General features: G+C 48.2%; 1 protein-coding gene across 4 annotated transcripts in view; it reads left to right on the forward strand.

Moving 5' to 3' along the window:
• Positions 1 to 26,825, forward strand: part of LOC139404288 (amyloid-beta A4 protein-like) — a 73,236-nt gene that overhangs the window by 42,797 nt on the left and 3,614 nt on the right. For all 4 annotated transcript variants that reach the window (XR_011633842.1, XR_011633843.1, XM_071147208.1 and 1 more), the window contains 10 exons: positions 764 to 897; positions 1,058 to 1,132; positions 1,222 to 1,380; positions 11,951 to 12,079; positions 12,226 to 12,325; positions 12,476 to 12,543; positions 12,662 to 12,806; positions 12,930 to 12,983; positions 13,091 to 13,182; positions 13,690 to 13,836. Coding sequence is in view for 2 of the 4 variants with exons in the window: in XM_071147208.1 (XP_071003309.1) it covers positions 764 to 897; positions 1,058 to 1,132; positions 1,222 to 1,380; positions 11,951 to 12,079; positions 12,226 to 12,325; positions 12,476 to 12,543; positions 12,662 to 12,806; positions 12,930 to 12,983; positions 13,091 to 13,182; positions 13,690 to 13,836 (1,103 nt within the window). In the remaining 2 variants the exon portion in view is untranslated. The remainder of the gene's footprint in view (positions 1 to 763; positions 898 to 1,057; positions 1,133 to 1,221; positions 1,381 to 11,950; positions 12,080 to 12,225; positions 12,326 to 12,475; positions 12,544 to 12,661; positions 12,807 to 12,929; positions 12,984 to 13,090; positions 13,183 to 13,689; positions 13,837 to 26,825) is intronic.

The following is a 26,825-nucleotide window of genomic DNA, read 5'->3' on the forward strand; positions in this document are numbered from 1 at the left end:
TGTGGTTGACCGGTCTCTCTACCTGACTGCCAGGTCTACCTGTCTGTGTGTTTGACCTGTCTGTGTGTTTGACCTGTCTCTCTACCTGTCTGTCTGTGTGGTTGACCTGTCTCTCTACCTGACTGCCAGGTCTACCTGTCTGTCTGTGTGGTTGACCTGTCTCTCTACCTGACTGCCAGGTCTACCTGTCTGTCTGTGTGGTTGACCTGTCTCTTTACCTGACTGCCAGGTCTGTCTGTGTGGTTGACCTGTCTCTTTACCTGACTGCCAGGTCTGTCTGTGTGGTTGACCTGTCTCTCTACCTGACTGCCAGGTCTGTCTGTGTGTTTGACCTGTCTCTTTACTTGACTGCCAGGTCTGTCTGTGTGGTTGACCTGTCTCTTTACCTGACTGCCAGGTCTGTCTGTGTGGTTGACCTGTCTCTCTCCCTGACTGCCAGGTCTGTCTGTGTGTTTGACCTGTCTCTCTACCTGACTGCCAGGTCTGTCTGTGTGTTTGACCTGTCTCTCTACCTGACTGCCAGGTCTGTCTGTGTGTTTGACCTGTCTCTCTACCTGACTGCCAGGTCTACCTGTCTGTCTGTGTGTTCAGACCTTTAAAGTCTTAGTAAAGTTTCAGATTACAGTGACAATAAGGTAGAAATGTGGGAGGAGGATATGCCGCTGTTTAACCTTTTGAGTGATCAAACAGTTACCTTTGGACCCTTTTGTGGAAATCCCCTTCCTCCTCTCCCCTTTATCACATTTTCTTCCTCCTCTCCCAGTGCCCACCACGGCCCCCTCCCCCCCTGGCGCGGTGGACCGTTACCTGGAGTCTCCCGGAGACGACAGCGAACACGCCAACTTCCAGCAGGCCAAGGAGAGTCTGGAGGCCAAGCACCGCGAGAGGATGTCTCAGGTCTGTGTGTATGAGAGTGAGAGAGAAAATTAGCCTGTGTGTTTGTGAAAGAGGGAGAACTTATGGGGGAGAGGGGTCCCTTCTCTGACGTGAACTGTGGACAATAAGGGAGTTCACTACACTACCCACAATCCTCTGTGTGACTGACGTGTCTCGCCAGGTGATGAGAGAGTGGGAGGAAGCAGAGAGACAAGCCAAGAGTCTCCCTCGCGCTGACAAGAAGGCAGTCATCCAGGTACACTACCTTGTGCGTGCGTGTGTGCATGTGTGCGTGCGTATGTGTGTGTGTGCAGTCTAGTGTGTGTTAATTTTTTTTGTGTGCAGCACTTCCAGGAGAAGGTGGAGGCCCTGGAGCAGGAGGCAGCAGGAGAGAGGCAGCAGCTGGTGGAGACCCACATGGCCCGGGTGGAGGCCCTGCTCAACAGCCGCCGCCACATGGCCCTAGAGAACTACCTCGGCTCTCTGCAGGCCAACCCACCCAGGGTACATATACACAGTGCATTCGGGAGTGTTCAGACCCCTTGACTTTTTCAACATTTTGTTACATTATAGCCTTATTCTAAAATTGATTGAATTGTTTTTCCCCCACATCAATCTACACACAGTACCACATAAGGACAAAGCAAAAACAGGTTTTTAGACATTTTTGCAAATGTATAAAAAAATCAAAAATCACATTTACATAAGTATTCAGACCCTTTACTCAGTAAATTGTTAAAGCATCTTTGGCAGCCTCGGGTCTTCTTGGGTATGACGCTACAAGCTTGGCACACCTGTATTTGGGGAGTTTTTCTCCCATTCTTCTCTGCAGATCCTCTTGGATGGGAAGCGTCACTGCACAGCTATTTTCAAGTCTCTCCAGAGATGTTTGATCAGGTTCAAGTCTGTGCTCTGCCTGGGCCACTCAAGGACATTCAGAGACTTGTCCCGAAGCCACTCTTCCATTGTCTAGGCTGTGTGGTTAGGGTCGTTGTCCTGTTGGAAAGTGAACCTTCACCCCAGTCTGAAAACCTGCTCCAGAGCGCTCAGGACTTCATTAAGAATTTCTCTGTACTTTGCGCCGTTCATCTTTCCCTTGATCCTGACTAGTCTCCCAGTCCCTGATGCTGGAAAAACATCCCCACGGCATGATGCTGCCTCACTGTAGGGATGGTGCAAGGGTTCTTTCAGACGTGGCGCTTAGCATTATGGTGGAGAAATTACAAGATGATGTTATAATACTACCATTTATGCAATAGAACAGGGTTCCATTAGTACTCGCTTATCTGTGTCTGTGTGAATTGATTTCCAAATGGTTTGGTGATAAAACATACAGCATGCATTCCATAGAATGAGTTGGTGTTTATGTAATGTAAGGTACCAGGGAGAGATGGCTCAGGTATGGATAATGATGAGAGGAACCTTGTCTCGGGCCAAACTCTGGTTTCTGTACAATAAGAACAGTCTTCACGGCAAATGCTTTCTGGCTGGGGGATACTCCTTTCTCATATCTGTTGTTTGTCATGTAGACTAAGGTGTGTGTGTGTGTGTGTCTTTGCTATAAAATATCTTTGTATTCTGTGTGTCAGGGCTCTCAACCAAGCAGTCAAGAGTGTTGGGTTGACCAGCCTCGTTATTGCAGAGCACTCACATCATTCACTTATTAATAAGTGATTAAATATTTAGTTTAAGTATAACTCTGACTTGTGTGATAAGGTTGTCTCTCCTCATTTGATAATATAGAAATAACCACCTCAGTATTCAGGCCAATGAGTTCAATCTTGGTTTCATCAAACCAGAGAATCTTGTTTCACATAGTCAGCGTCCTTTAGGTGCCTTTCGGAAAACTCCAAGCGGGTTGTCATGTGCATTTTACTGAGGAGTGGCTTCCGTCAGGCCACTCTACCATAAAGACCTGATTTGTGGAGGGCTGCAGAGATGTTTCTCCTTCTGGAAGGTTCTCCCATCTCCACAGAGGAACTCTGGAGCTCTGTCAGAGTGACCATTGGGTTCTTGATCACCTCTCTGACCAAGGCCCTTCTCCCCAGATTGTTCAGTTTGGCCGGGCGGCCAGCCAGTTCTAGGAAGACTCTTGACTCGTGCTTCTACACCTGCATTGCTTGCTGTTTGGTGTTTTAGGCTGGGTTTCTGTACAGCACTGAGATATCAGTTGATGTACGAAGGGCTATATAAATACATTTGATGTGATTTTTGGTGGTTCCACTCTTCTTCCATTTAAGAAGGATGGAGGCCACTGTGTTCTTGGAGACCTTCAAGTTTTTGGTACCCTTCCCCAGATCTGTGCCCCTTCACAATCCTGTCTCGGAGCTCTACGGACAATTCCTTCGACCTCATGGCTTGGTTTTTGCTCTGACATGCCCTGTCAACTTATATAGACAGGTGTGTGCCTTTCCAAATCATGTCCAATCAATTGAAGTTACCACAGGTGGACTCCAATGAAGTTGTAGAAACATTTCAAGAAAGATCAATGGAAACAGGATGCACCTGAGCACAATTTCGAGTCTCATATTAAAGGGTCTGAATACTTATGTAAATAAGGTATTTCGGTTTCTTATTTTTAATACATTTAAAATAAAACTGTTTTCGCTTTGTCATTATGGGGTATTACGTGTAGATTGTTGAGAAGAAAGAACCATATTTAATCAATTTTAGAATAAGGCTGTAACGTAATACAATTTGGAAAAAGTAAACGAGTCTGAATACTTTCCCAATGCACTGTACACCAGTGGAGGCTGCTGAGGGGAGGACGGCTCATAATAACAGCTGGAATGGAGCGAATGATATCAATTCCACTTGTTCTGCTCCAGTCATTACCGCGAGCCTGTCCTCCCCAATTAAGGTGCAATCAACCTGCTGTGATCGATACACCCTCTCACCATGCACTGTACACCAGGTGTGCCCTACCTTCTTTGACGTCAGATCTACTTTTTCATTTGCCAGTCTGATGAGATCTACCAGTCTCTAAATCTAAACCAACCAACAACATCTATGAAACGCAGCACACCAAATCAAATCAAATCAAATGTACATCAGCTGATATCTCAAAGTGCTGTACAGAAACCCAGCCTAAAACCCCAAACAGCAAGCAATGCAGGTGTAGAAGCACGGTGGCTAGGAAAAACTCCCTAGAAAGGCCAAAACCTAGGAAGAAACCTAGAGAGGAACCAGGCTATGTGGGGTGGCCAGTCCTCTTCTGGCTGTGCCGGGTGGAGATTATAACAGAACATGGCCAAGATGTTCAAATGTTCATAAATGACCAGCATGGTCGAATAATAATAAGGCAGAACAGTTGAAACTGGAGCAGCAGCACGGCCAGGTGGACTGGGGACAGCAAGGAGTCATCATGTCAGGTAGTCCTGGGGCATGGTCCTAGGGCTCAGGTCCTCCAAGAGAGAGAAATAAAGAGAGAAGGAGAGAATTAGAGAACGCACACTTAGATTCACACAGGACACCGAATAGGACAGGAGAAGTACTTCAGATATAACAAACTGACCCTAGCCCCCCAACACATAAACTACTGCAGCATAAATACTGGAGGCTGAGACAGGAGGGGTCAGGAGACACTGTGGCCCCATCTGAGGACACCCCAGGACAGGGCCAAACAGGAAGGATATAACCCCACCCACTTTGCCAAAGCACAGCCCCCACACCACTAGAGGGATATCTTCAACCACCAACTTACCATCCTGAGACAAGGCTGAGTATAGCCCACAAAGATCTCCGCCATGGCACAACCCAAGGGGGGCGCCAACCCAGACAGGACGACCACATCAGTGAATCAACCCAATCAGGTGATGCACCCCTTCCAGGGACGGCATGAGAGAGCCCCAGTAAGCCAGTGACTCAGCCCCTGTAATAGGGTTAGAGGCAGAGGATCCCAGTGGAAAGAGGGGAACCGGCCAGGCAGAGATGGCAAGGGCGGTTCGTTGCTCCAGAGCCTTTCCGTTCACCTTCCCAATCCTGGGCCAGACTACACTCAATCATATGACCCACTGAAGAGATGAGTCTTCAGTAAAGACTTAAAGGTTGAGACCGAGTTTGCGTCTCTGACATGGGTATTGACCTGCTGCTATGAATCCTATTTGATACCCAAATATAATGTGGACCAATAACACACAAGTGCAACCAATTTCATTTCCTGCCTTTGTGTGACTTTTGGCATTGGGTTGAGGCAAGTCGTTTTTTATAGTTAGGGCTGCAGCGTGTTGCCAGTCTCATGCAGGACACAAGGTGGTCATCATTCATAGTAGATCTGTACTTGGACTTTATTATCTTCATGTGAGAAAATGCAGACTCACAGAGGTAGGTTGATCCAAAAAAGGGCTGATCAGTTGAGAGCACATCTTGTTATGTTGGGATACTTCTCCTCTAGCAGTAGCGCCCAGAACTCTTCTTTCATCTGTGGTGGCCCTGGATTTCAGCTGAATGACATTTTGAAGGGTGACATTTTCAGTTTCTCATATAGTTGTGTCCAACTGAAAAAGTGATCCCATTTTGGAGGCAATGACTTCCACATTTATGTCTGTGCCAAACGGAAAGCACTTATAAGTGGCAATAGGCTCAAGTGATGCAGTCAGTGAAATGACTGACGCACTCAGATGAGATGCTCTGGACTTGCTCCACGTAGCGTCCACTGTCAGGCTGTGCTGTATCCTTGCCCTGACGTTCAGGTTCTGAATGCAGCTTTCTCGTGACCAGTTGTAGTTTGCATTTAAAAGTGTTCACAGAGCTGATCATGTCAATTACATGTTTGCCTTTTCCTTGCAGCTCTACATTCAGTTCATTAAACATGTAAGTTATGTCAGTGAGAAAAGCTCAATCCAGGAGCCACTGTGTGTCCTCGAGCTGTGCATATTCTGCATGTTTGGGGACCTTGAGAAACTCCTTGATTTCAGGCAACAACTCATTGAATCTCCTTAAAAATGTTCCTCGGCTCAGCCTCCACACATCCGTGTGCAGCAGCAGGTCTGTGTGCACCGCTTCAGTCTCTTCTAAGTGAGCGTGAAATAGCCACCTCACATCCGTGTGCAGCAGCAGGTCTGTGTGCTCCTCTTCAGTCTCTCTAAGTGACCGTGAAATAGCCTCCGCACATCTGTGTGCAGCAGCAGGTCTGTGTGCAGCAGCAGGTCTGTGTGCAGCAGGTCTGTGTGCTCCTCTTCAGTCTCTTCTAAGTGAGCGTGAAATAGCCTCTGCTGTAAGCTTCTTGCTCGAATAGAACACACAATCTTCATGGTAACATCCATCACCTCTTTCATGTTTAACATCTTCCCGCACAAAGCTTACTGATGAATTATGCAGTGATAACTAAGAAAGTCAGGGAAAGAATCATCTTGTTTGCACAATGCAACAAACCCACTGATGCGGCCTACTATAGCAGGTGGCCCATTGGTAGTAATGGAAACAAGCTTACAAAAGGGCAGTTGGAATTTGATAGACATCTTTCAAGCTTTTATGGAGATTGCTAACTCCCTTGTACTCATGTTGTCAAATAAACTCAGCAAAAAAAGAATCGTCCCTTTTTCAGGACCCTGTCTTTCAAAGATAATTTGTAAAAATCCTGTGGAATAAATTGCAATGTCCATACTGTGAGACGCCTAAGACAGCGCTACAGGGAGACAGGACGGACAGCTGATCGTCTTCACAGTGGCAGACCACGTGTAATAACACCTGCACAGGATCGGTACATCTGAATATCACCTGCGGGACAGGTACAGGATGGCAACAACAACTGCCCCAAGTTACACCAGGAACGCACAATCCCTCCAGTGCTCAGACTGTCCACAATAGGCTGAGAGAGGCTGGACTGAGGGCTTGTAGGCCTGTTGTAAGGCAGGTCCTCACCAGATATCACCGGCAACAACGTCGCCTATGGGCACAAACCCACCGTAGCTGGACCAGACAGGACTGGCAAAAAGTGCTCTTCACTGACGAGTTGCGGTTTTGTCTCACCAGGGGTGATGGTCAGATTCGTGTTTATTGTTGAAGGAATGAGCGTTACACCGAGGCCTGTACTCTGGAGCGGGATCGATTTGGAGGTGAAGGGTCTGTCATGGTCTGGGGTGGTGTGTCACAGCATCATCGGACTGAGCTTGTTGTCAATTCAGGCAATCTCAACGCTGTGCGTTACAGGGAAGGCATCCTCCTCCCTCATGTGGTACCCTTCCTGCAGGCTCATCCTGACATGACCCTCCAGCATGACAATGCCACCAGCCATACTGCTTGTTCTGTGCGTGATTTCCTGCAAGACAGGAATGTCAGTGTTCTGCCATGGCCAGCGAAGAGCCCGGATCTTTATCCCATTGAGCACATCTGGGACCTGTTGGATCGGGGGGTGAGGGCTAGGGCCATTCCCCACAGAAATGTCTGGGAACTTGCAGGTGCCTTGGTGGAAGAGTGGGGTAACATCTCACAGCAAGAAGTGACAAGTATGGTATAGTCCATGAGGAGGAGATGCACTGCAGTACTTAATGCATCTGGTGGCCACACCAGATACTGACTGTTACTTTTGACCCTCCCTTTGTTCAGGGATACATTATTCCATTTCTGTTAGTCAGATGTCTGTGGAACTTGTTCAGTTTATGTCTGTTGTTGAATCTTATGTTCATACAAATATTTACACATGTTAAGTTTGCTGAAGATAAACGCAGTTGACAGTGAGAGGTTTCTTTTTTTTGCTGAGTTTACTATTCTGATGAAATGCATAACTGCCACATCTACCATTATCTGTGGACTCGTGAAACTGGAGGGAATAACACTCGCAGTTATCAGTATCCTTCTTCAGTTGATCCTCAAGGTTCTCTGCTATTCCCTCACATCTTCTTGTCTGAATGTAATTGATGGCAGCCATAATTTCAGCCTTATTCTTAAAATCCCCAAACAGTGAGTCTGCAGCCTCAATAAAAGCTTCCTTGATCATCTCCCCATCTTTGAACAACTTTTTATGCTTAGCAATAACACTGGTCTGAGGACACTACTCACACGACAAGAGGCTATGGTTGCTGCCTCCCTTTGGTCACAGGCCTTGTGAAAGTTGACTGCTTGCGCCTCCCTTTGGTCACAGGCCTTGTGAAAGTTGACTGCTGCGCCTCCCTTTGGTCACAGGCTCTGTGAAAGTTGACTGCTGCGCCTCCCTTTGGTCACAGGCTCTGTGAAAGTTGACTGCTGCGCCTCCCTTTGGTCACAGGCTCTGTGAAAGTTGACTGCTGCGCCTCCCTTTGGTCACAGGCTCTGTGAAAGTTGACTGCTGCGCCTCCCTTTGGTCACAGGCTCTGTGAAAGTTGACTGCTGCGCCTCCCTTTGGTCACAGGCTCTGTGAAAGTTGACTGCTGCGCCTCCCTTTGGTCACAGGCTCTGTGAAAGTTGACTGCTGCGCCTCCCTTTGGTCACAGGCTCTGTGAAAGTTGACTGCTGCGCCTCCCTTTGGTCACAGGCCTTGTGAAAGTTGACTGCTGCGCCTCCCTTTGGTCACAGGCCTTGTGAAAGTTGACTGCTGCTCCTCCCTTTGGTCACAGGCTCTGTGAAAGTTGACTGCTGCGCCTCCCTTTGGTCACAGGCTCTGTGAAAGTTGACTGCTGCGCCTCCCTTTGGTCACAGGCTCTGTGAAAGTTGACTGCTGCGCCTCCCTTTGGTCACAGGCTCTGTGAAAGTTGACTGCTGCGCCTCCCTTTGGTCACAGGCTCTGTGAAAGTTGACTGCTGCGCCTCCCTTTGGTCACAGGCTCTGTGAAAGTTGACTGCTGCGCCTCCCTTTGGTCACAGGCTCTGTGAAAGTTGACTGCTGCGCCTCCCTTTGGTCACAGGCTCTGTGAAAGTTGACTGCTGCGCCTCCCTTTGGTCACAGGCTCTGTGAAAGTTGACTGCTGCGCCTCCCTTTGGTCACAGGCTCTGTGAAAGTTGACTGCTGCGCCTCCCTTTGGTCACAGGCTCTGTGAAAGTTGACTGCTGCGCCTCCCTTTGGTCACAGGCTCTGTGAAAGTTGACTGCTGCGCCTCCCTTTGGTCACAGGCTCTGTGAAAGTTGACTGCTGCGCCTCCCTTTGGTCACAGGCTCTGTGAAAGTTGACTGCTGCGCCTCCCTTTGGTCACAGGCTCTGTGAAAGTTGACTGCTGCGCCTCCCTTTGGTCACAGGCTCTGTGAAAGTTGACTGCTGCGCCTCCCTTTGGTCACAGGCTCTGTGAAAGTTGACTGCTGCGCCTCCCTTTGGTCACAGGCTCTGTGAAAGTTGACTGCTGCGCCTCCCTTTGGTCACAGGCTCTGTGAAAGTTGACTGCTGCGCCTCCCTTTGGTCACAGGCTCTGTGAAAGTTGACTGCTGCGCCTCCCTTTGGTCACAGGCTCTGTGAAAGTTGACTGCTGCGCCTCCCTTTGGTCACAGGCTCTGTGAAAGTTGACTGCTGCGCCTCCCTTTGGTCACAGGCTCTGTGAAAGTTGACTGCTGCGCCTCCCTTTGGTCACAGGCTCTGTGAAAGTTGACTGCTGCGCCTCCCTTTGGTCACAGGCTCTGTGAAAGTTGACTGCTGCGCCTCCCTTTGGTCACAGGCTCTGTGAAAGTTGACTGCTGCGCCTCCCTTTGGTCACAGGCTCTGTGAAAGTTGACTGCTGCGCCTCCCTTTGGTCACAGGCTCTGTGAAAGTTGACTGCTGCGCCTCCCTTTGGTCACAGGCTCTGTGAAACTGCTGCGCCTCCCTTTGACACAGGCTCTGTGAAAGTTGACTGCGCCTCCCTTTGGTCACAGGCTCTGTGAAAGTTGACTGCTGCGCCTCCCTTTGGTCACAGGCTCTGTGAAAGTTGACTGCTGCGCCTCCCTTTGGTCACAGGCTCTGTGAAAGTTGACTGCTGCGCCTCCCTTTGGTCACAGGCTCTGTGAAAGTTGACTGCTGCGCCTCCCTTTGGTCACAGGCTCTGTGAAAGTTGACTGCTGCGCCTCCCTTTGGTCACAGGCTCTGTGAAAGTTGACTGCTGCGCCTCCCTTTGGTCACAGGCTCTGTGAAAGTTGACTGCTGCGCCTCCCTTTGGTCACAGGCTCTGTGAAAGTTGACTGCTGCGCCTCCCTTTGGTCACAGGCCTTGTGAAAGTTGACTGCTGCGCCTCCCTTTGGTCACAGGCTCTGTGAAAGTTGACTGCTGCGCCTCCCTTTGGTCACAGGCTCTGTGAAAGTTGACTGCTGCGCCTCCCTTTGGTCACAGGCTCTGTGAAAGTTGACTGCTGCGCCTCCCTTTGGTCACAGGCTCTGTGAAAGTTGACTGCTGCGCTGCCAGTTGATTGTTTTGTTCTTGTTCTTTTCTTTTTTGTAAGTCAGTCTTTGCTGAAAAATCTCTTTCCTGGGTTTTGTGTGTGGTTTAAAACGTTGTTCTATGTTACCTTTCTTTGGGATAGTGATGCTATTATGGTAGATGAGGCACACACTTTTTGTGTCTCTGTCTCTGTCCCTCATCCCCCTGTCTCTGTTCCTCATCCCCCTGTCTCTGTCCCTCATCCCCCTGTCTCTGTCCCTCATCCCCCTGTCTCTGTCCCTCATCCCCCTGTCTCTGTCCCTCATCCCCCTGTCTCTGTCCCTCATCCCCCTGTCTCTGTCCCTCATCCCCCTGTCTCTGTCCCTCATCCCCCTGTCTCTGTCCCTCATCCCCCTTTCTCTGTCCCTCATCCCCCTGTCTCTGTCCCCATCCCCCTGTCTCTGTCCCCATCCCCCTGTCTCTGTCCCCATCCCCCTGTCTCTGTCCCTCATCCCCTGTCTCTGTCCCTCACCCCCCTGTCTCTGTCCCTCACCCCCCTGTCTCTGTCCCTCACCCCCCTGTCTCTGTCCCTCATCCCCCTGTCTCTGTCCCTCATCCCCCTGTCTGTGTCCCTCATCCCCCTGTCTGTGTCCCTCACCCCCTGTCTCTGTCCCTCATCCCCTGTCTCTGTCCCTCATCCCCTGTCTCTGTCCCTCATCCCCTGTCTCTGTCCCTCACCCCCCTGTCTCTGTCCCTCATCCCCTGTCTCTGTTCCTCATCCCCCTGTCTCTGTCCCTCATCCCCCTGTCTCTGTCCCTCATCCCCTGTCTCTGTCCCTCATCCCCTGTCTCTGTCCCTCATCCCCTGTCTCTGTCCCTCACCCCCCTGTCTCTGTCCCTCATCCCCCTGTCTCTGTTCCTCATCCCCATGTCTCTGTCCCTCACCCCCCTGTCTCTGTGTCTCACCCCCCCGTCTCTGTGTCCCATCCCCCCCGTCTCTGTGTCCCATCCCCCCGTCTCTGTCCCCATCCCCCTGTCTCTGTCCCCATCCCCCTGTCTCTGTCCCCATCCCCCTGTCTCTGTCCCTCATCCCCTGTCTCTGTCCCTCATCCCCTGTCTCTGTCCCTCATCCCCTGTCTCTGTCCCCCACCCCCCTGTCTCTGTCCCCCACCCCCCTGTCTCTGTCCCCCACCCCCCTGTCTCTGTCCCCCACCCCCCTGTCTCTGTCCCCCATCCCCCTGTCTGTGTCCCTCATCCCCCTGTCTGTGTCCCATCCCCCCGTCTCTGTGTCCCATCCCCCCGTCTCTCTCTCTCTGTGTCCCATCCCCCTGTCTCTCTCTCTCTGTGTCCCATCCCCCCGTCTCTCTCTCTCTGTGTCCCATTCCCCCGTCTCTCTCTCTCTGTGTCCCATCCCCCCGTCTCTCTCTCTCTGTGTCCCATCCCCCCGTCTCTCTCTCTCTGTGTCCCATCCCCCCGTCTCTCTCTCTCTGTGTCCCATCCCCCTGTCTCTCTCTCTCTGTGTCCCATCCCCCCGTCTCTCTCTCTCTGTGTCCCATTCCCCCGTCTCTCTCTCTCTGTGTCCCATCCCCCCGTCTCTCTCTCTCTGTGTCCCATCCCCCGTCTCTCTTTCTCTGTGTCCCATCCCCCCGTCTCTGTGTCCCATCCCCCCGTCTCTCTCTCTCTGTGTCCCATCCCCCGTCTCTCTCTCTCTGTGTCCCATCCCCCGTCTCTCTCTCTCTGTGTCCCATCCCCCCGTCTCTGTGTCCCATCCCCCCGTCTCTCTCTCTCTGTCCCTCTTCCTGCTGTCCCTCTGTACCTCATCGCCTTGTCTCTCTGTCTCTCAGCCTCGTCAGGTGCTTGGCCTGTTGAAGAAGTATGTCCGTGCAGAACAGAAGGACAGACAACACACCCTGAAACACTATGAACACGTCCGCATGGTGGACCCCAAAAAGGCTGCTCAGATCCGACCCCAGGTACCCCAACCACTATAATACACTACACTACGCACAAACCCCTAAGCTCACCGTTCAACCACCCTACACTACCCACAAGCCCCTAAAGCCACTCTGTGTCCTGTGTAACTCCTTTGACCTCTGAACTTTGCCCTTCTGACCTCTAGGTGATGACCCACCTGCGTGTGATTGACGAGAGGATGAACCAATCCCTGGGGCTGCTCTACAAGGTGCCCAGCGTGGCCAAGGAAATCCAAGACCAAGTTTGTGAGTGTCGCCCTACACCTTCCCATATACTGCCGTGTCATGATATTATTCAGTCTATACACTGTGTCGTGCTGGGTTGTGTTATTACTGAGATATTGTACAGATTATGCTTTTTCCTTTCTGCCTCTCTCTCTCTCTGTCTGTGTGTAGCTGTCCTGATGCAGAGGGTTCAGTCAGAGCTGTCTCAGCAAGTCTCATCTCTGCAGAGCGATGGGAGGGTGAGTTTCACACATACACAGGCATGCACACTCTTGCTCATAAAAATAGTACAATCTCTCCTATCTTACAAACCCACACACAGATAGAAAGTCAGTAATGTGTATCCTGTGTTTGTAGAGCGATGGCAGGGTGAGCTATGGAAACGATGCCCTGATGCCCGACCAGGCTTACAGCTCTGCCCCTCTGGACCCTGGCATGGGCCTGGATCGACTGGGCTTCATCCACCCAGAGAGCTTCAATCAGCCCAACACTGACAACCACGGTAACACACACACACACAACCAGCCTTAACACACAGCCTAACGAAACCACAGCAATACACATGCATTATCCATTAAATTGGTCTAAAGCTTTTAGTCCGTGAGTGTTTCCTCTGTTAAAACAGTTGATCCTGTTGATGCTCGTCCAGTCCCAGATAGAGGTCTGCCCACTCGGCCTGGTAAGTGTGTATATGATTGTGTTTCTACTGTATTGGCATGTTTGTGGTTTGGGTTATGCTTGTGTATGTCTCTTTGATGTTTGGATGCTGTCTCTCACTGTGTCCAGTGTCTGCTCTGAAGCCTGAGGAGTTTCCTGAGGTGCGGGTGGAGAAGGAGGAGCGACAAAGCGCCAGCTATGAAGTGCATCATCAAAAACTGGTACGGAAACATCCAGTAAATTACCTACAGTATACACTGGTACATATTCATACATGTGTATCACAAACTGGTACGTGAAAAACATCCAGTAAATTACCTACAGTATACACTGGTACATATTCATACATGTGTATCACAAACTGGTATGGGAAAAACATCCAGGCAATTACCTACAGTATACACTGGTACATATTCATACATGTGTATCACAAACTGGTACGGAAAACATCCAGTAAATTACCTACAGTATACACTGGTACATATTCATACATGTGTATCACAAACTGGTACGGGAAACATCCAGTAAATTACCTACAGTATACACTGGTACATATTCATACATGTGTATCACAAACTGGCTCAGTAGCCCAAGTTCACATGTTTATGATGCGAACATTTGCATTTGAGACTGGTAAATAATGTTGCCTTCACAATATACAGTATATAACTGCAGAAACACTCCACACCTCCAGGTTGATTGATAGGTGTTGTATTGATTATTACCAGGTGTTCTTTGCTGAGGATGTAGGCTCCAACAAGGGTGCCATCATCGGCCTGATGGTGGGCGGGGTTGTCATAGCGACAGTCATCATCATCTCTCTGATTATGCTGAGGAAGAAGCAGTATACTACCATCCACCACGGAATCATCGAGGTGAGTGTTTTCTGTGTCTGTGTTGGTGTTCTGTACCTGTGTGTTTTCTGTGTCTGTGTTGGTGTTCTGTACCTGTGTGTTTTCTGTGTCTGTGTTGGTGTTCTGTACCTGTGTGTTTTCTGTGTCTGTGTTGGTGTTCTGTACCTGTGTGTTAACCTGGTGTGTCTGTGTTGGTGTTCTGTACCTGTGTGTTAACCTGGTGTGTCTGTGTTGGTGTTCTGTACCTGTGTGTTTTCTGTGTCTGTGTTGGTGTTCTGTACCTGTGTGTTAACCTGGTGTTTTCTGTGTCTGTGTTGGTGTTCTGTACCTGTGTGTTAACCTGGTGTGTCTGTGTTGGTGTTCTGTACCTGTGTGTTTTCTGTGTTGGTGTTGGTGTTCTGTACCTGTGTGTTTTCTGTGTCTGTGTTGGTGTTGGTGTTCTGTACCTGTGTGTTAACCTGGTGTTTTCTGTGTCTGTGTTGGTGTTCTGTACCTGTGTGTTAACCTGGTGTGTCTGTGTTGGTGTTCTGTACCTGTGTGTTTTCTGTGTCTGTGTTGGTGTTCTGTACCTGTGTGTTTTCTGTGTCTGTGTTGGTGTTCTGTACCTGTGTGTTAACCTGGTGTTTTCTGTGTCTGTGTTGGTGTTCTGTACCTGTGTGTTAACCTGGTGTGTCTGTGTTGGTGTTCTGTACCTGTGTGTTTTCTGTGTCTGTGTTGGTGTTCTGTACCTGTGTGTTTTCTGTGTCTGTGTTGGTGTTCTGTACCTGTGTGTTAACCTAGTGTCTGTGTTGGTGTTCTGTACCTGTGTGTTAACCTGGTGTTTTCTGTGTCTGTGTTGGTGTTCTGTACCTGTGTGTTAACCTGGTGTGTCTGTGTTGGTGTTCTGTACCTGTGTGTTAACCTGGTGTGTCTGTGTCTGTGTTGGTGTTCTGTACCTGTGTGTTAACCTGGTGTGTCTGTGTTGGTGTTCTGTACCTGTGTGTTAACCTGGTGTCTGTGTTGGTGTTCTGTACCTGTGTGTTAACCTGGTGTGTCTGTGTTGGTGTTAGTGTTCTGTACCTGTGTGTTAACCTGGTGTTTTCTGTCTGTGTTTGTGTTCTGTACCTGTGTTTAACCTGGTGTTCTGTACCTGTGTGTTAACCTGGTGTTTTCTGTGTCTGTGTTGGTGTTCTGTACCTGTGTGTTAACCTGGTGTTTTCTGTGTCTGTGTTGGTGTTCTGTACCTGTGTGTTAACCTGGTGTGTCTGTGTTGGTGTTCTGTACTTGTGTGTTAACCTGGTGTGTCTGTGTTGGTGTTCTGTACCTGTGTGTTAACCTGGTGTTTTCTGTGTCTGTGTTGGTGTTCTGTACCTGTGTGTTAACCTGGTGTGTCTGTGTTGGTGTTCTGTACCTGTGTGTTAACCTGGTGTGTCTGTGTTGGTGTTCTGTACCTGTGTGTTAACCTGGTGTGTCTGTGTTGGTGTTCTGTACCTGTGTGTTTTCTGTGTCTGTGTTGGTGTTCTGTACCTGTGTGTTAACCTGGTGTGTCTGTGTTGGTGTTCTGTACCTGTGTGTTTTCTGTGTCTGTGTTGGTGTTCTGTACCTGTGTGTTTTCTGTGTCTGTGTTGGTGTTCTGTACCTGTGTGTTAACCTGGTGTCTGTGTTGGTGTTCTGTACCTGTGTGTTAACCTGGTGTTTTCTGTGTCTGTGTTGGTGTTATGTACCTGTGTGTTAACCTGGTGTGTCTGTGTTGGTGTTGGTGTTCTGTACCTGTGTGTTAACCTGGTGTCTGTGTTGGTGTTCTGTACCTGTGTGTTAACCTGGTGTGTCTGTGTTGGTGTTGGTGTTCTGTACCTGTGTGTTAACCTGGTGTTTTCTGTGTCTGTGTTGGTGTTCTGTACCTGTGTGTTAACCTGGTGTTTTCTGTGTCTGTGTTGGTGTTCTGTACCTGTGTGTTAACCTGGTGTGTCTGTGTTGGTGTTCTGTACCTGTGTGTTAACCTGGTGTGTCTGTGTTGGTGTTCTGTACCTGTGTGTTAACCTGGTGTCTGTGTTGGTGTTCTGTACCTGTGTGTTAACCTGGTGTGTCTGTGTTGGTGTTGGTGTTCTGTACCTGTGTGTTAACCTGGTGTGTCTGTGTTGGTGTTGGTGTTCTGTACCTGTGTGTTAACCTGGTGTTTTCTGTGTCTGTGTTGGTGTTCTGTACCTGTGTGTTAACCTGGTGTTTTCTGTGTCTGTGTTGGTGTTCTGTACCTGTGTGTTAACCTGGTGTGTCTGTGTTGGTGTTCTGTACCTGTGTGTTAACCTGGTGTTTTCTGTGTCTGTTGGTGTTCTGTACCTGTGTGTTAACCTGGTGTGTCTGTGTTGGTGTTCTGTACCTGTGTGTTAACCTGGTGTGTCTGTGTTGGTGTTCTGTACCTGTGTGTTAACCTGGTGTGTCTGTGTTGGTGTTCTGTACCTGTGTGTTTTCTGTGTCTGTGTTGGTGTTCTGTACCTGTGTGTTTTCTGTGTCTGTGTTGGTGTTCTGTACCTGTGTGTTAACCTGGTGTCTGTGTTGGTGTTCTGTACGTGTGTGTTAACCTGGTGTTTTCTTTGTCTGTGTTGGTGTTCTGTACCTGTGTGTTAACCTGGTGTGTCTGTGTTGGTGTTCTGTACCTGTGTGTTTTCTGTGTCTGTGTTGGTGTTCTGTACCTGTGTGTTTTCTGTGTCTGTGTTGGTGTTCTGTACCTGTGTGTGTCTGTGTTGGTGTTCTGTACCTGTGTGTTAACCTGGTGTTTTCTGTGTCTGTGTTGGTGTTCTGTACCTGTGTGTTAACCTGGTCTGTGTCTGTGTGTGTTAACCTTCTGTGTGTTTTCTGTACCTGTGTGTTAACCTGGTGTGTTTCTGTGTCTGTGTTGGTCTGTACCTGTGTGTTAACCTGGTGTGTCTGTGTTGGTGTTCTGTACCTGTGTGTTAACCTGGTGTGTCTGTGTCTGTGTTGGTGTTCTGTACCTGTGTGTTTTCTGTGTGTTAACCTGTGTGTTAACCTGGTGTGTCTGTGTCTGTCTGTGTTGGTGTTCTGTACCTGTGTGTTAACCTGGTGTCTGTGTTGGTGTTCTGTACCTGTGTGTTAACCTGGTGTGTCTGTGTTGGTGTTGGTGTTCTGTACCTGTGTGTTAACCTGGTGTTTTCTGTGTCTGTGTTGGTGTTCTGTACCTGTGTGTTAACCTGGTGTGTCTGTGTTGGTGTTGGTGTTCTGTACCTGTGTGTTAACCTGGTGTTTTCTGTGTCTGTGTTGGTGTTCTGTACCTGTGTGTTAACCTGGTGTTTTCTGTGTCTGTGTTGGTGTTCTGTACCTGTGTGTTAACCTGGTGTGTCTGTGTTGGTGTTCTGTACTTGTGTGTTAACCTGGTGTGTCTGTGTTGGTGTTCTGTACCTGTGTGTTAACCTGGTGTTTTCTGTGTCTGTGTTGGTGTTCTGTACCTGTGTGTTAACCTGGTGTGTCTGTGTTGGTGTTCTGTACCTGTGTGTTAACCTGGTGTGTCTGTGTTGGTGTTCTGTACCTGTGTGTTAACCTGGTGTGTCTGTGTTGGTGTTCTGTACCTGTGTGTTTTCTGTGTCTGTGTTGGTGTTCTGTACCTGTGTGTTAACCTGGTGTGTCTGTGTTGGTGTTCTGTACCTGTGTGTTTTCTGTGTCTGTGTTGGTGTTCTGTACCTGTGTGTTTTCTGTGTCTGTGTTGGTGTTCTGTACCTGTGTGTTAACCTGGTGTCTGTGTTGGTGTTCTGTACCTGTGTGTTAACCTGGTGTTTTCTGTGTCTGTGTTGGTGTTCTGTACCTGTGTGTTTTCTGTGTCTGTGTTGGTGTTCTGTACCTGTGTGTTAACCTGGTGTCTGTGTTGGTGTTCTGTACCTGTGTGTTAACCTGGTGTGTCTGTGTTGGTGTTGGTGTTCTGTACCTGTGTGTTAACCTGGTGTGTCTGTGTTGGTGTTGGTGTTCTGTACCTGTGTGTTAACCTGGTGTTTTCTGTGTCTGTGTTGGTGTTCTGTACCTGTGTGTTAACCTGGTGTTTTCTGTGTCTGTGTTGGTGTTCTGTACCTGTGTGTTAACCTGGTGTTTTCTGTGTCTGTGTTGGTGTTCTGTACCTGTGTGTTAACCTGGTGTGTCTGTGTTGGTGTTCTGTACCTGTGTGTTAACCTGGTGTGTCTGTGTTGGTGTTCTGTACCTGTGTGTTAACCTGGTGTGTCTGTGTTGGTGTTCTGTACCTGTGTGTTTTATGTGTCTGTGTTGGTGTTCTGTACCTGTGTGTTTTCTGTGTCTGTGTTGGTGTTCTGTACCTGTGTGTTAACCTGGTGTCTGTGTTGGTGTTCTGTACCTGTGTGTTAACCTGGTGTTTTCTGTGTCTGTGTTGGTGTTCTGTACCTGTGTGTTAACCTGGTGTGTCTGTGTTGGTGTTCTGTACCTGTGTGTTTTCTGTGTCTGTGTTGGTGTTCTGTACCTGTGTGTTAACCTGGTTTTTCTGTGTCTGTGTTGGTGTTCTGTACCTGTGTGTTAACCTGGTGTTTTCTGTGTCTGTGTTGGTGTTCTGTACCTGTGTGTTAACCTGGTGTGTCTGTGTTGGTGTTCTGTACCTGTGTGTTTTCTGTGTCTGTGTTGGTGTTCTGTACCTGTGTGTTTTCTGTGTCTGTGTTGGTGTTCTGTACCTGTGTGTTAACCTGGTGTCTGTGTTGGTGTTCTGTACCTGTGTGTTAACCTGGTGTTTTCTGTGTTGTGTTGGTGTTCTGTACCTGTGTGTTAACCTGGTGTGTCTGTGTTGGTGTTCTGTACCTGTGTGTTAACCTGGTGTGTCTGTGTTGGTGTTCTGTGTCTGTGTCTGTGTGTTCTGTACCTGTGTGTTAACCTGGTGTGTCTGTGTTGGTGTTGGTGTTCTGTACCTGTGTGTTAACCTGGTGTTTTCTGTGTCTGTGTTGGTGTTCTGTACCTGTGTGTTAACTGTACCTGTGTGTTAACCTGTGTGTGTCTGTGTCTGTGTTGGTGTTCTGTACCTGTGTGTTAACCTGGTGTGTCTGTGTTGGTGTGTTGTTCTGTACCTGTGTGTTAACTGTACCTGTGTGTTAACCTGGTGTGTCTGTGTTGTGTGTTTTCTGTGTTCTGTACCTGTGTGTTAACCTGGTGTCTGTGTTGTGTGTTCTGTACCTGTGTGTTAACCTGGTGTGTTCTGTACCTGTGTTGGTGTTCTGTACCTGTGTGTTAACCTGGTGTTTTCTGTGTCTGTGTTGGTGTTCTGTACCTGTGTGTTAACCTGGTGTGTCTGTGTTGGTGTTGGTGTTCTGTACCTGTGTGTTAACCTGGTGTTTTCTGTGTCTGTGTGTGTCTGTGTTGGTGTTCTGTACCTGTGTGTTAACCTGGTGTGTCTGTGTTGGTGTTGGTGTTCTGTACCTGTGTGTTAACTGTGTTGGTGTTGGTGTGTCTGTGTTGGTGTTCTGTACCTGTGTGTTAACCTGGTGTGTCTGTGTTGGTGTTCTGTACCTGTGTGTTAACCTGGTGTGTCTGTGTTGGTGTTCTGTACCTGTGTGTTTTCTGTGTCTGTGTTGGTGTTCTGTACTGTACCTGTGTGTTAACCTGTTGTGTTGGTGTTCTGTACCTGTGTGTTAACCTGGTGTGTCTGTGTTGGTGTTGGTGTTCTGTACCTGTGTGTTAACCTGGTGTCTGTGTTTGTGTTCTGTAACCTGTGTGTCTGTGTTGGTGTTCTGTACCTGTGTGTTAACCTGGTGTGTCTGTGTTGGTGTTCTGTACCTGTGTGTTAACCTGGTGTGTCTGTGTTGGTGTTGGTGTTCTGTGTCTGTGTTGGTGTTCTGTACCTGTGTGTTAACCTGGTGTTTTCTGTGTCTGTGTTGGTGTTCTGTACCTGTGTGTTAACCTGGTGTGTCTGTGTTGGTGTTCTGTACCTGTGTGTTAACCTGGTGTTTTCTGTGTCTGGTGTTGGTGTTCTGTACCTGTGTGTTAACCTGGTGTGTGTGTTGGTGTTCTGTGTTGGTGTTCTGTACCTGTGTGTTAACCTGGTGTGTGTCTGTGTTGGTGTTCTGTGTGTTAACTGTACCTGTGTGTTAACCTGGTGTTTTCTGTCTGTGTGTGGTGTTCTGTACCTGTGTGTTAACCTGGTGTGTCTGTGTGTTCTGTACCTGTGTGTGTCTGTACCTGTGTGTTAACCTGGTGTGTCTGTGTTGGTGTTCTGTACCTGTGTGTTTGGTCTGTGTCTGTGTTGGTGTTCTGTACCTGTGTGTTTTCTGTGTCTGTGTTGGTGTTCTGTACCTGTGTGTTAACCTGGTGTGTTAACCTGGTGTGTCTGTGTTGGTGTTGTACTTGTGTGTTAACTGTGTTGGTGTTCTGTACCTGTGTGTTAACCTGGTGTTTTCTGTGTCTGTGTTGGTGTTCTGTACCTGGTGTTTTCTGTGTCTGTGTTGGTGTTCTGTACCTGTGTGTTAACCTGGTGTGTCTGTGTTGTGTTGGTGTTGTGTGTTTTCTGTGTCTGTGTTGGTGTTCTGTACCTGTGTGTTAACCTGTGTCTGTGTTGGTGTTCTGTACCTGTGTGTTAACCTGGTGTTGTTCTGTGTCTGTGTTGGTGTTCTGTACCTGTGTGTTAACCTGGTGTCTGTGTTGGTGTTCTGTACCTGTGTGTTAACCTGGTGTGTCTGTGTTGGTGTTGGTGTTCTGTACCTGTGTGTTAACCTGGTGTTTTCTGTGTCTGTGTTGGTGTTCTGTACCTGTGTGTTAACCTGGTGTTTTCTGTGTCTGTGTTGGTGTTCTGTACCTGTGTGTTAACCTGGTGTGTCTGTGTTGGTGTTCTGTACCTGTGTGTTAACCTGGTGTTTTCTGTGTCTGTGTTGGTGTTCTGTACCTGTGTGTTAACCTGGTGTGTCTGTGTTGGTGTTCTGTACCTGTGTGTTAACCTGGTGTGTCTGTGTTGGTGTTCTGTACCTGTGTGTTAACCTGGTGTGTCTGTGTTGGTGTTCTGTACCTGTGTGTTAACCTGGTGTGTCTGTGTTGGTGTTCTGTACCTGTGTGTTAACCTGGTGTGTCTGTGTTGGTGTTCTGTACCTGTGTGTTAACCTGGTGTTTTCTGTGTCTGTGTTGGTGTTCTGTACCTGTGTGTTAACCTGGTGTTTGGTCTGTGTGTGTTGGTGTTCTGTACCTGTGTGTTAACCTGGTGTGTGTCTGTGTTGGTGTTCTGTACCTGTGTGTTAACCTGGTGTCTGTGTTGGTGTTCTGTACCTGTGGTGTTCTGTACCTGTGTGTTAACCTGGTGTGTCTGTGTTGGTGTTCTGTACCTGTGTGTTAACCTGTGTGTGTGTTTTCTGTGTCTGTGTTGGTGTTCTGTACCTGTGTGTTAACCTGGTGTGTCTGTGTTGGTGTTCTGTCTGTACCTGTGTGTTAACCTGGTGTGTTAACTGTGTCTGTGTGTGTTGGTGTTCTGTACCTGTGTGTTAACCTGGTGTGTCTGTGTTGGTGTTCTGTACCTGTGTGTTAACCTGGTGTGTCTGTGTTGGTGTGTCTGTACCTGTGTGTTAACCTGGTGTGTGTGTGTTGGTGTTCTGTACCTGTGTGTTAACCTGGTGTGTGTGTTGGTGTTCTGTACCTGTGTGTTAACCTGGTGTGTCTGTGTTGGTGTTCTGTACCTGTGTGTTAACCTGGTGTGTGTGTGTTAACTGTGTTGGTGTTCTGTACCTGTGTGTTAACCTGGTGTGTCTGTGTTGGTGTGTTGGTGTTCTGTACCTGTGTGTTAACCTGGTGTGTGTCTGTGTTGGTGTTCTGTACCTGTGTGTTAACCTGGTGTTTTCTGTGTCTGTGTTGGTGTTCTGTACCTGTGTGTTAACCTGGTGTCTGTGTCTGTGTTGGTGTTCTGTACCTGTGTGTTAACCTGGTGTGTCTGTGTTGGTGTTCTGTACCTGTGTGTTAACCTGGTGTGTCTGTGTTGGTGTTCTGTACCTGTGTGTTAACCTGGTGTGTCTGTGTTGGTGTTCTGTACCTGTGTGTTAACCTGGTGTGTGTGTGTGGTGTTCTGTACCTGTGTGTTAACCTGGTGTGTGTGTTGGTGTTCTGTACCTGTGTGTTAACCTGGTGTGTCTGTGTTGGTGTTCTGTACCTGTGTGTTAACCTGGTGTGTCTGTGTTGGTGTTCTGTACCTGTGTGTTAACCTGGTGTGTCTGTGTTGGTGTGTCTGTACCTGTGTGTTAACCTGGTGTGTCTGTGTGTGGTGTTCTGTACCTGTGTGTTAACCTGGTGTGTCTGTGTTGGTGTTCTGTACCTGTGTGTTAACCTGGTGTGTCTGTGTTGTGTGTTCTGTACCTGTGTGTTAACCTGGTGTGTCTGTGTTGGTGTTCTGTACCTGTGTGTTAACCTGGTGTGTCTGTGTTGGTGTTCTGTACCTGTGTGTTAACCTGGTGTGTCTGTGTGTTGGTGTTCTGTACCTGTGTGTTAACCTGGTGTGTGTATGTTGGTGTTCTGTACCTGTGTGTTAACCTGGTGTGTCTGTGTGTGGTGTTCTGTACCTGTGTGTTAACCTGGTGTGTGTATGTTGGTGTTCTGTACCTGTGTGTTAACCTGGTGTGTCTGTGTTGGTGTTCTGTACCTGTGTGTTAACCTGGTGTGTCTGTGTTGGTGTTCTGTACCTGTGTGTTAACCTGGTGTGTCTGTGTTGGTGTTCTGTACCTGTGTGTTAACCTGGTGTGTGTGTGTTGGTGTTCTGTACCTGTGTGTTAACCTGGTGTGTCTGTGTGGTGTTCTGTACCTGTGTGTCTGTGTGTCTGTGTTGGTGTTCTGTACCTGTGTGTTAACCTGGTGTGTCTGTGTTGGTGTTCTGTACCTGTGTGTTAACCTGGTGTGTGTATGTTGGTGTTCTGTACCTGTGTGTTAACCTGGTGTGTCTGTGTTGGTGTTCTGTACCTGTGTGTTAACCTGGTACCTGTGTGTTAACCTGGTGTGTCTGTGTTGGTGTTCTGTACCTGTGTGTTAACCTGGTGTGTGTGTGTGGTGTTCTGTGTTGTTAACCTGGTGTGTCTGTACCTGTGTGTTAACCTGGTGTGTGTTGGTGTTCTGTACCTGTGTGTTAACCTGGTGTGTCTGTGTGGTGTTCTGTACCTGTGTGTTAACCTGGTGTGTCTGTGTTGGTGTTCTGTACCTGTGTGTTAACCTGGTGTGTCTGTGTTGGTGTTCTGTACCTGTGTGTTAACCTGGTGTGTCTGTGTTGGTGTTCTGTACCTGTGTGTTAACCTGGTGTGTCTGTGTTGGTGTTCTGTACCTGTGTGTTAACCTGGTGTGTCTGTGTTGGTGTTCTGTACCTGTGTGTTAACCTGGTGTGTGTGTGTTGGTGTTCTGTACCTGTGTGTTAACCTGGTGTGTGTATGTTGGTGTTCTGTACCTGTGTGTTAACCTGGTGTGTCTGTGTGTTGGTGTTCTGTACCTGTGTGTTAACCTGGTGTGTGTATGTTGGTGTTCTGTACCTGTGTGTTAACCTGGTGTGTCTGTGTTGGTGTTCTGTACCTGTGTGTTAACCTGGTGTGTCTGTGTTGGTGTTCTGTACCTGTGTGTTAACCTGATGTGTCTGTGTTGGTGTTCTGTACCTGTGTGTTAACCTGGTGTGTCTGTGTTGGTGTTCTGTACCTGTGTGTTAACCTGGTGTGTCTGTGTTGGTGTTCTGTACCTGTGTGTTAACCTGGTGTGTCTGTGTTGGTGTTCTGTACCTGTGTGTTAACCTGGTGTGTCTGTGTTGGTGTTCTGTACCTGTGTGTTAACCTGGTGTGTCTGTGTTGGTGTTCTGTACCTGTGTGTTAACCTGGTGTGTGTATGTTGGTGTTCTGTACCTGTGTGTTAACCTGGTGTGTCTGTGTTGGTGTTCTGTACCTGTGTGTTAACCTGGTGTGTCTGTGTTGGTGTTCTGTACCTGTGTGTTAACCTGGTGTGTCTGCGTGTTGGTGTTCTGTACCTGTGTGTTAACCTGGTGTGTGTATGTTGGTGTTCTGTACCCGTGTGTTAACCTGGTGTGTGTATGTTGGTGTTCTGTACCCGTGTGTTAACCTGGTGTGTCTGCGTGTTGGTGTTCTGTACCCGTGTGTTAACCTGGTGTGTGTATGTTGGTGTTCTGTACCTGTGTGTTAACCTGGTGTGTCTGTGTGTTTGTGTTCTGTACCTGTGTGTTAACCTGGTGTGTCTGCATGTTGGTGTTCTGTACCCGTGTGTTAACCTGGTGTGTGTATGTTGGTGTTCTGTACCTGTGTGTTAACCTGGTGTGTCTGCGTGTTGGTGTTCTGTACCTGTGTGTTAACCTGGTGTGTGTATGTGGGTTGTACCTGTGTGTTAACCTGGTGTGTGTATGTTGGTGTTCTGTACCTGTGTGTTAACCTGGTGTGTGTATGTTGGTGTTCTGTACCTGTGTGTTAACCTGGTGTGTCTGTGTTGGTGTTCTGTACCTGTGTGTTAACCTGGTGTGTCTGTGTTGGTGTTCTGTACCTGTGTGTTAACCTGATGTGTCTGTGTTGGTGTTCTGTACCTGTGTGTTAACCTGGTGTGTCTGTGTTGGTGTTCTGTACCTGTGTGTTAACCTGGTGTGTGTATGTTGGTGTTCTGTACCTGTGTGTTAACCTGGTGTGTGTATGTTGGTGTTCTGTACCTGTGTGTTAACCTGGTGTGTCTGTGTGTTGGTGTTCTGTACCTGTGTGTTAACCTGGTGTGTGTATGTTGGTGTTCTGTACCTGTGTGTTAACCTGGTGTGTCTGTGTTGGTGTTCTGTACCTGTGTGTTAACCTGGTGTGTCTGTGTTGGTGTTCTGTACCTGTGTGTTAACCTGATGTGTCTGTGTTGGTGTTCTGTACCTGTGTGTTAACCTGGTGTGTCTGTGTTGGTGTTCTGTACCTGTGTGTTAACCTGGTGTGTCTGTCTGTGTTGGTGTTCTGTACCTGTGTGTTAACCTGGTGTGTCTGTGTTGGTGTTCTGTACCTGTGTGTTAACCTGGTGTGTCTGTGTTGGTGTTCTGTACCTGTGTGTTAACCTGGTGTGTCTGTGTTGGTGTTCTGTACCTGTGTGTTAACCTGGTGTGTGTATGTTGGTGTTCTGTACCTGTGTGTTAACCTGGTGTGTCTGTGTTGGTGTTCTGTACCTGTGTGTTAACCTGGTGTGTGTATGTTGGTGTTCTGTACCTGTGTGTTAACCTGGTGTGTCTGTGTGTTGGTGTTCTGTACCTGTGTGTTAACCTGGTGTGTCTGTGTTGGTGTTCTGTACCTGTGTGTTAACCTGGTGTGTGTGTGTTGGTGTTCTGTACCTGTGTGTTAACCTGATGTGTGTGTGTGTGTTGGTGTTCTGTACCTGTGTGTTAACCTGGTGTGTCTGTGTTAGTGTTCTGTACCTGTGTGTTAACCTGGTGTGTCTGTGTTGGTGTTCTGTACCTGTGTGTTAACCTGGTGTGTGTGTGTGTATGTTGGTGTTCTGTACCTGTGTGTTAACCTGGTGTGTCTGCGTGTTGGTGTTCTGTACCTGTGTGTTAACCTGGTGTGTGTATGTTGGTGTTCTGTACCTGTGTGTTAACCTGGTGTGTCTGTGTTGGTGTTCTGTACCTGTGTGTTAACCTGGTGTGTCTGTGTTCTGTACCTGTGTGTTAACCTGGTGTGTGTATGTTGGTGTTCTGTACCCGTGTGTTAACCTGGTGTGTGTATGTTGGTGTTCTGTACCCGTGTGTTAACCTGGTGTGTCTGCGTGTTGGTGTTCTGTACCCGTGTGTTAACCTGGTGTGTGTATGTTGGTGTTCTGTACCTGTGTGTCTGTGTGTTTGTGTTCTGTACCTGTGTGTTAACCTGGTGTGTCTGCATGTTGGTGTTCTGTACCCGTGTGTTAACCTGGTGTGTGTATGTTGGTGTTCTGTACCTGTGTGTTAACCTGGTGTGTCTGCGTGTTGGTGTTCTGTACCTGTGTGTTAACCTGGTGTGTGTATGTTGGTGTTCTGTACCTGTGTGTTAACCTGGTGTGTGTATGTTGGTGTTCTGTACCTGTGTGTTAACCTGGTGTGTGTATGTTGGTGTTCTGTACCTGTGTGTTAACCTGGTGTGTGTATGTTGGTGTTCTGTACCTGTGTGTTAACCTGGTGTGTGTATGTTGGTGTTCTGTACCTGTGTGTTAACCTGGTGTGTGTATGTTGGTGTTCTGTACCTGTGTGTTAACCTGATGTGTGTATGTTGGTGTTCTGTAACTGTGTGTTAACCTGGTGTGTGTATGTTGGTGTTCTGTACCTGTGTGTTAACCTGGTGTGTGTGTGTGTGTATGTTGGTGTTCTGTACCTGTGTGTTAACCTGGTGTGTGTATGTTGGTGTTCTGTACCTGTGTGTTAACCTGGTGTGTGTATGTTGGTGTTCTGTACCTGTGTGTTAACCTGGTGTGTGTATGTTGGTGTTCTGTACCTGTGTGTTAACCTGGTGTGTGTATGTTGGTGTTCTGTACCTGTGTGTTAACCTGGTGTGTGTATGTTGGTGTTCTGTACCTGTGTGTTAACCTGGTGTGTGTATGTTGGTGTTCTGTACCTGTGTGTTAACCTGGTGTGTGTATGTTGGTGTTCTGTACCTGTGTGTTAACCTGGTGTGTGTATGTTGGTGTTCTGTACCTGTGTGTTAACCTGGTGTGTGTATGTTGGTGTTCTGTACCTGTGTGTTAACCTGGTGTGTGTATGTTGGTGTTCTGTACCTGTGTGTTAACCTGGTGTGTGTATGTTGGTGTTCTGTACCTGTGTGTTAACCTGGTGTGTGTATGTTGGTGTTCTGTACCTGTGTGTTAACCTGGTGTGTGTATGTTGGTGTTCTGTACCTGTGTGTTAACCTGGTGTGTGTATGTTGGTGTTCTGTACCTGTGTGTTAACCTGGTGTGTGTATGTTGGTGTTCTGTACCTGTGTGTTAACCTGATGTGTGTATGTTGGTGTTCTGTACCTGTGTGTTAACCTGGTGTGTGTATGTTGGTGTTCTGTACCTGTGTGTTAACCTGGTGTGTGTGTGTGTATGTTGGTGTTCTGTACCTGTGT

The sequence above is a fragment of the Oncorhynchus clarkii genome, chromosome 3 (assembly GCF_045791955.1).
Source record: "Oncorhynchus clarkii lewisi isolate Uvic-CL-2024 chromosome 3, UVic_Ocla_1.0, whole genome shotgun sequence".
NCBI classification, from domain to species: Eukaryota; Metazoa; Chordata; class Actinopteri; order Salmoniformes; family Salmonidae; genus Oncorhynchus; species Oncorhynchus clarkii.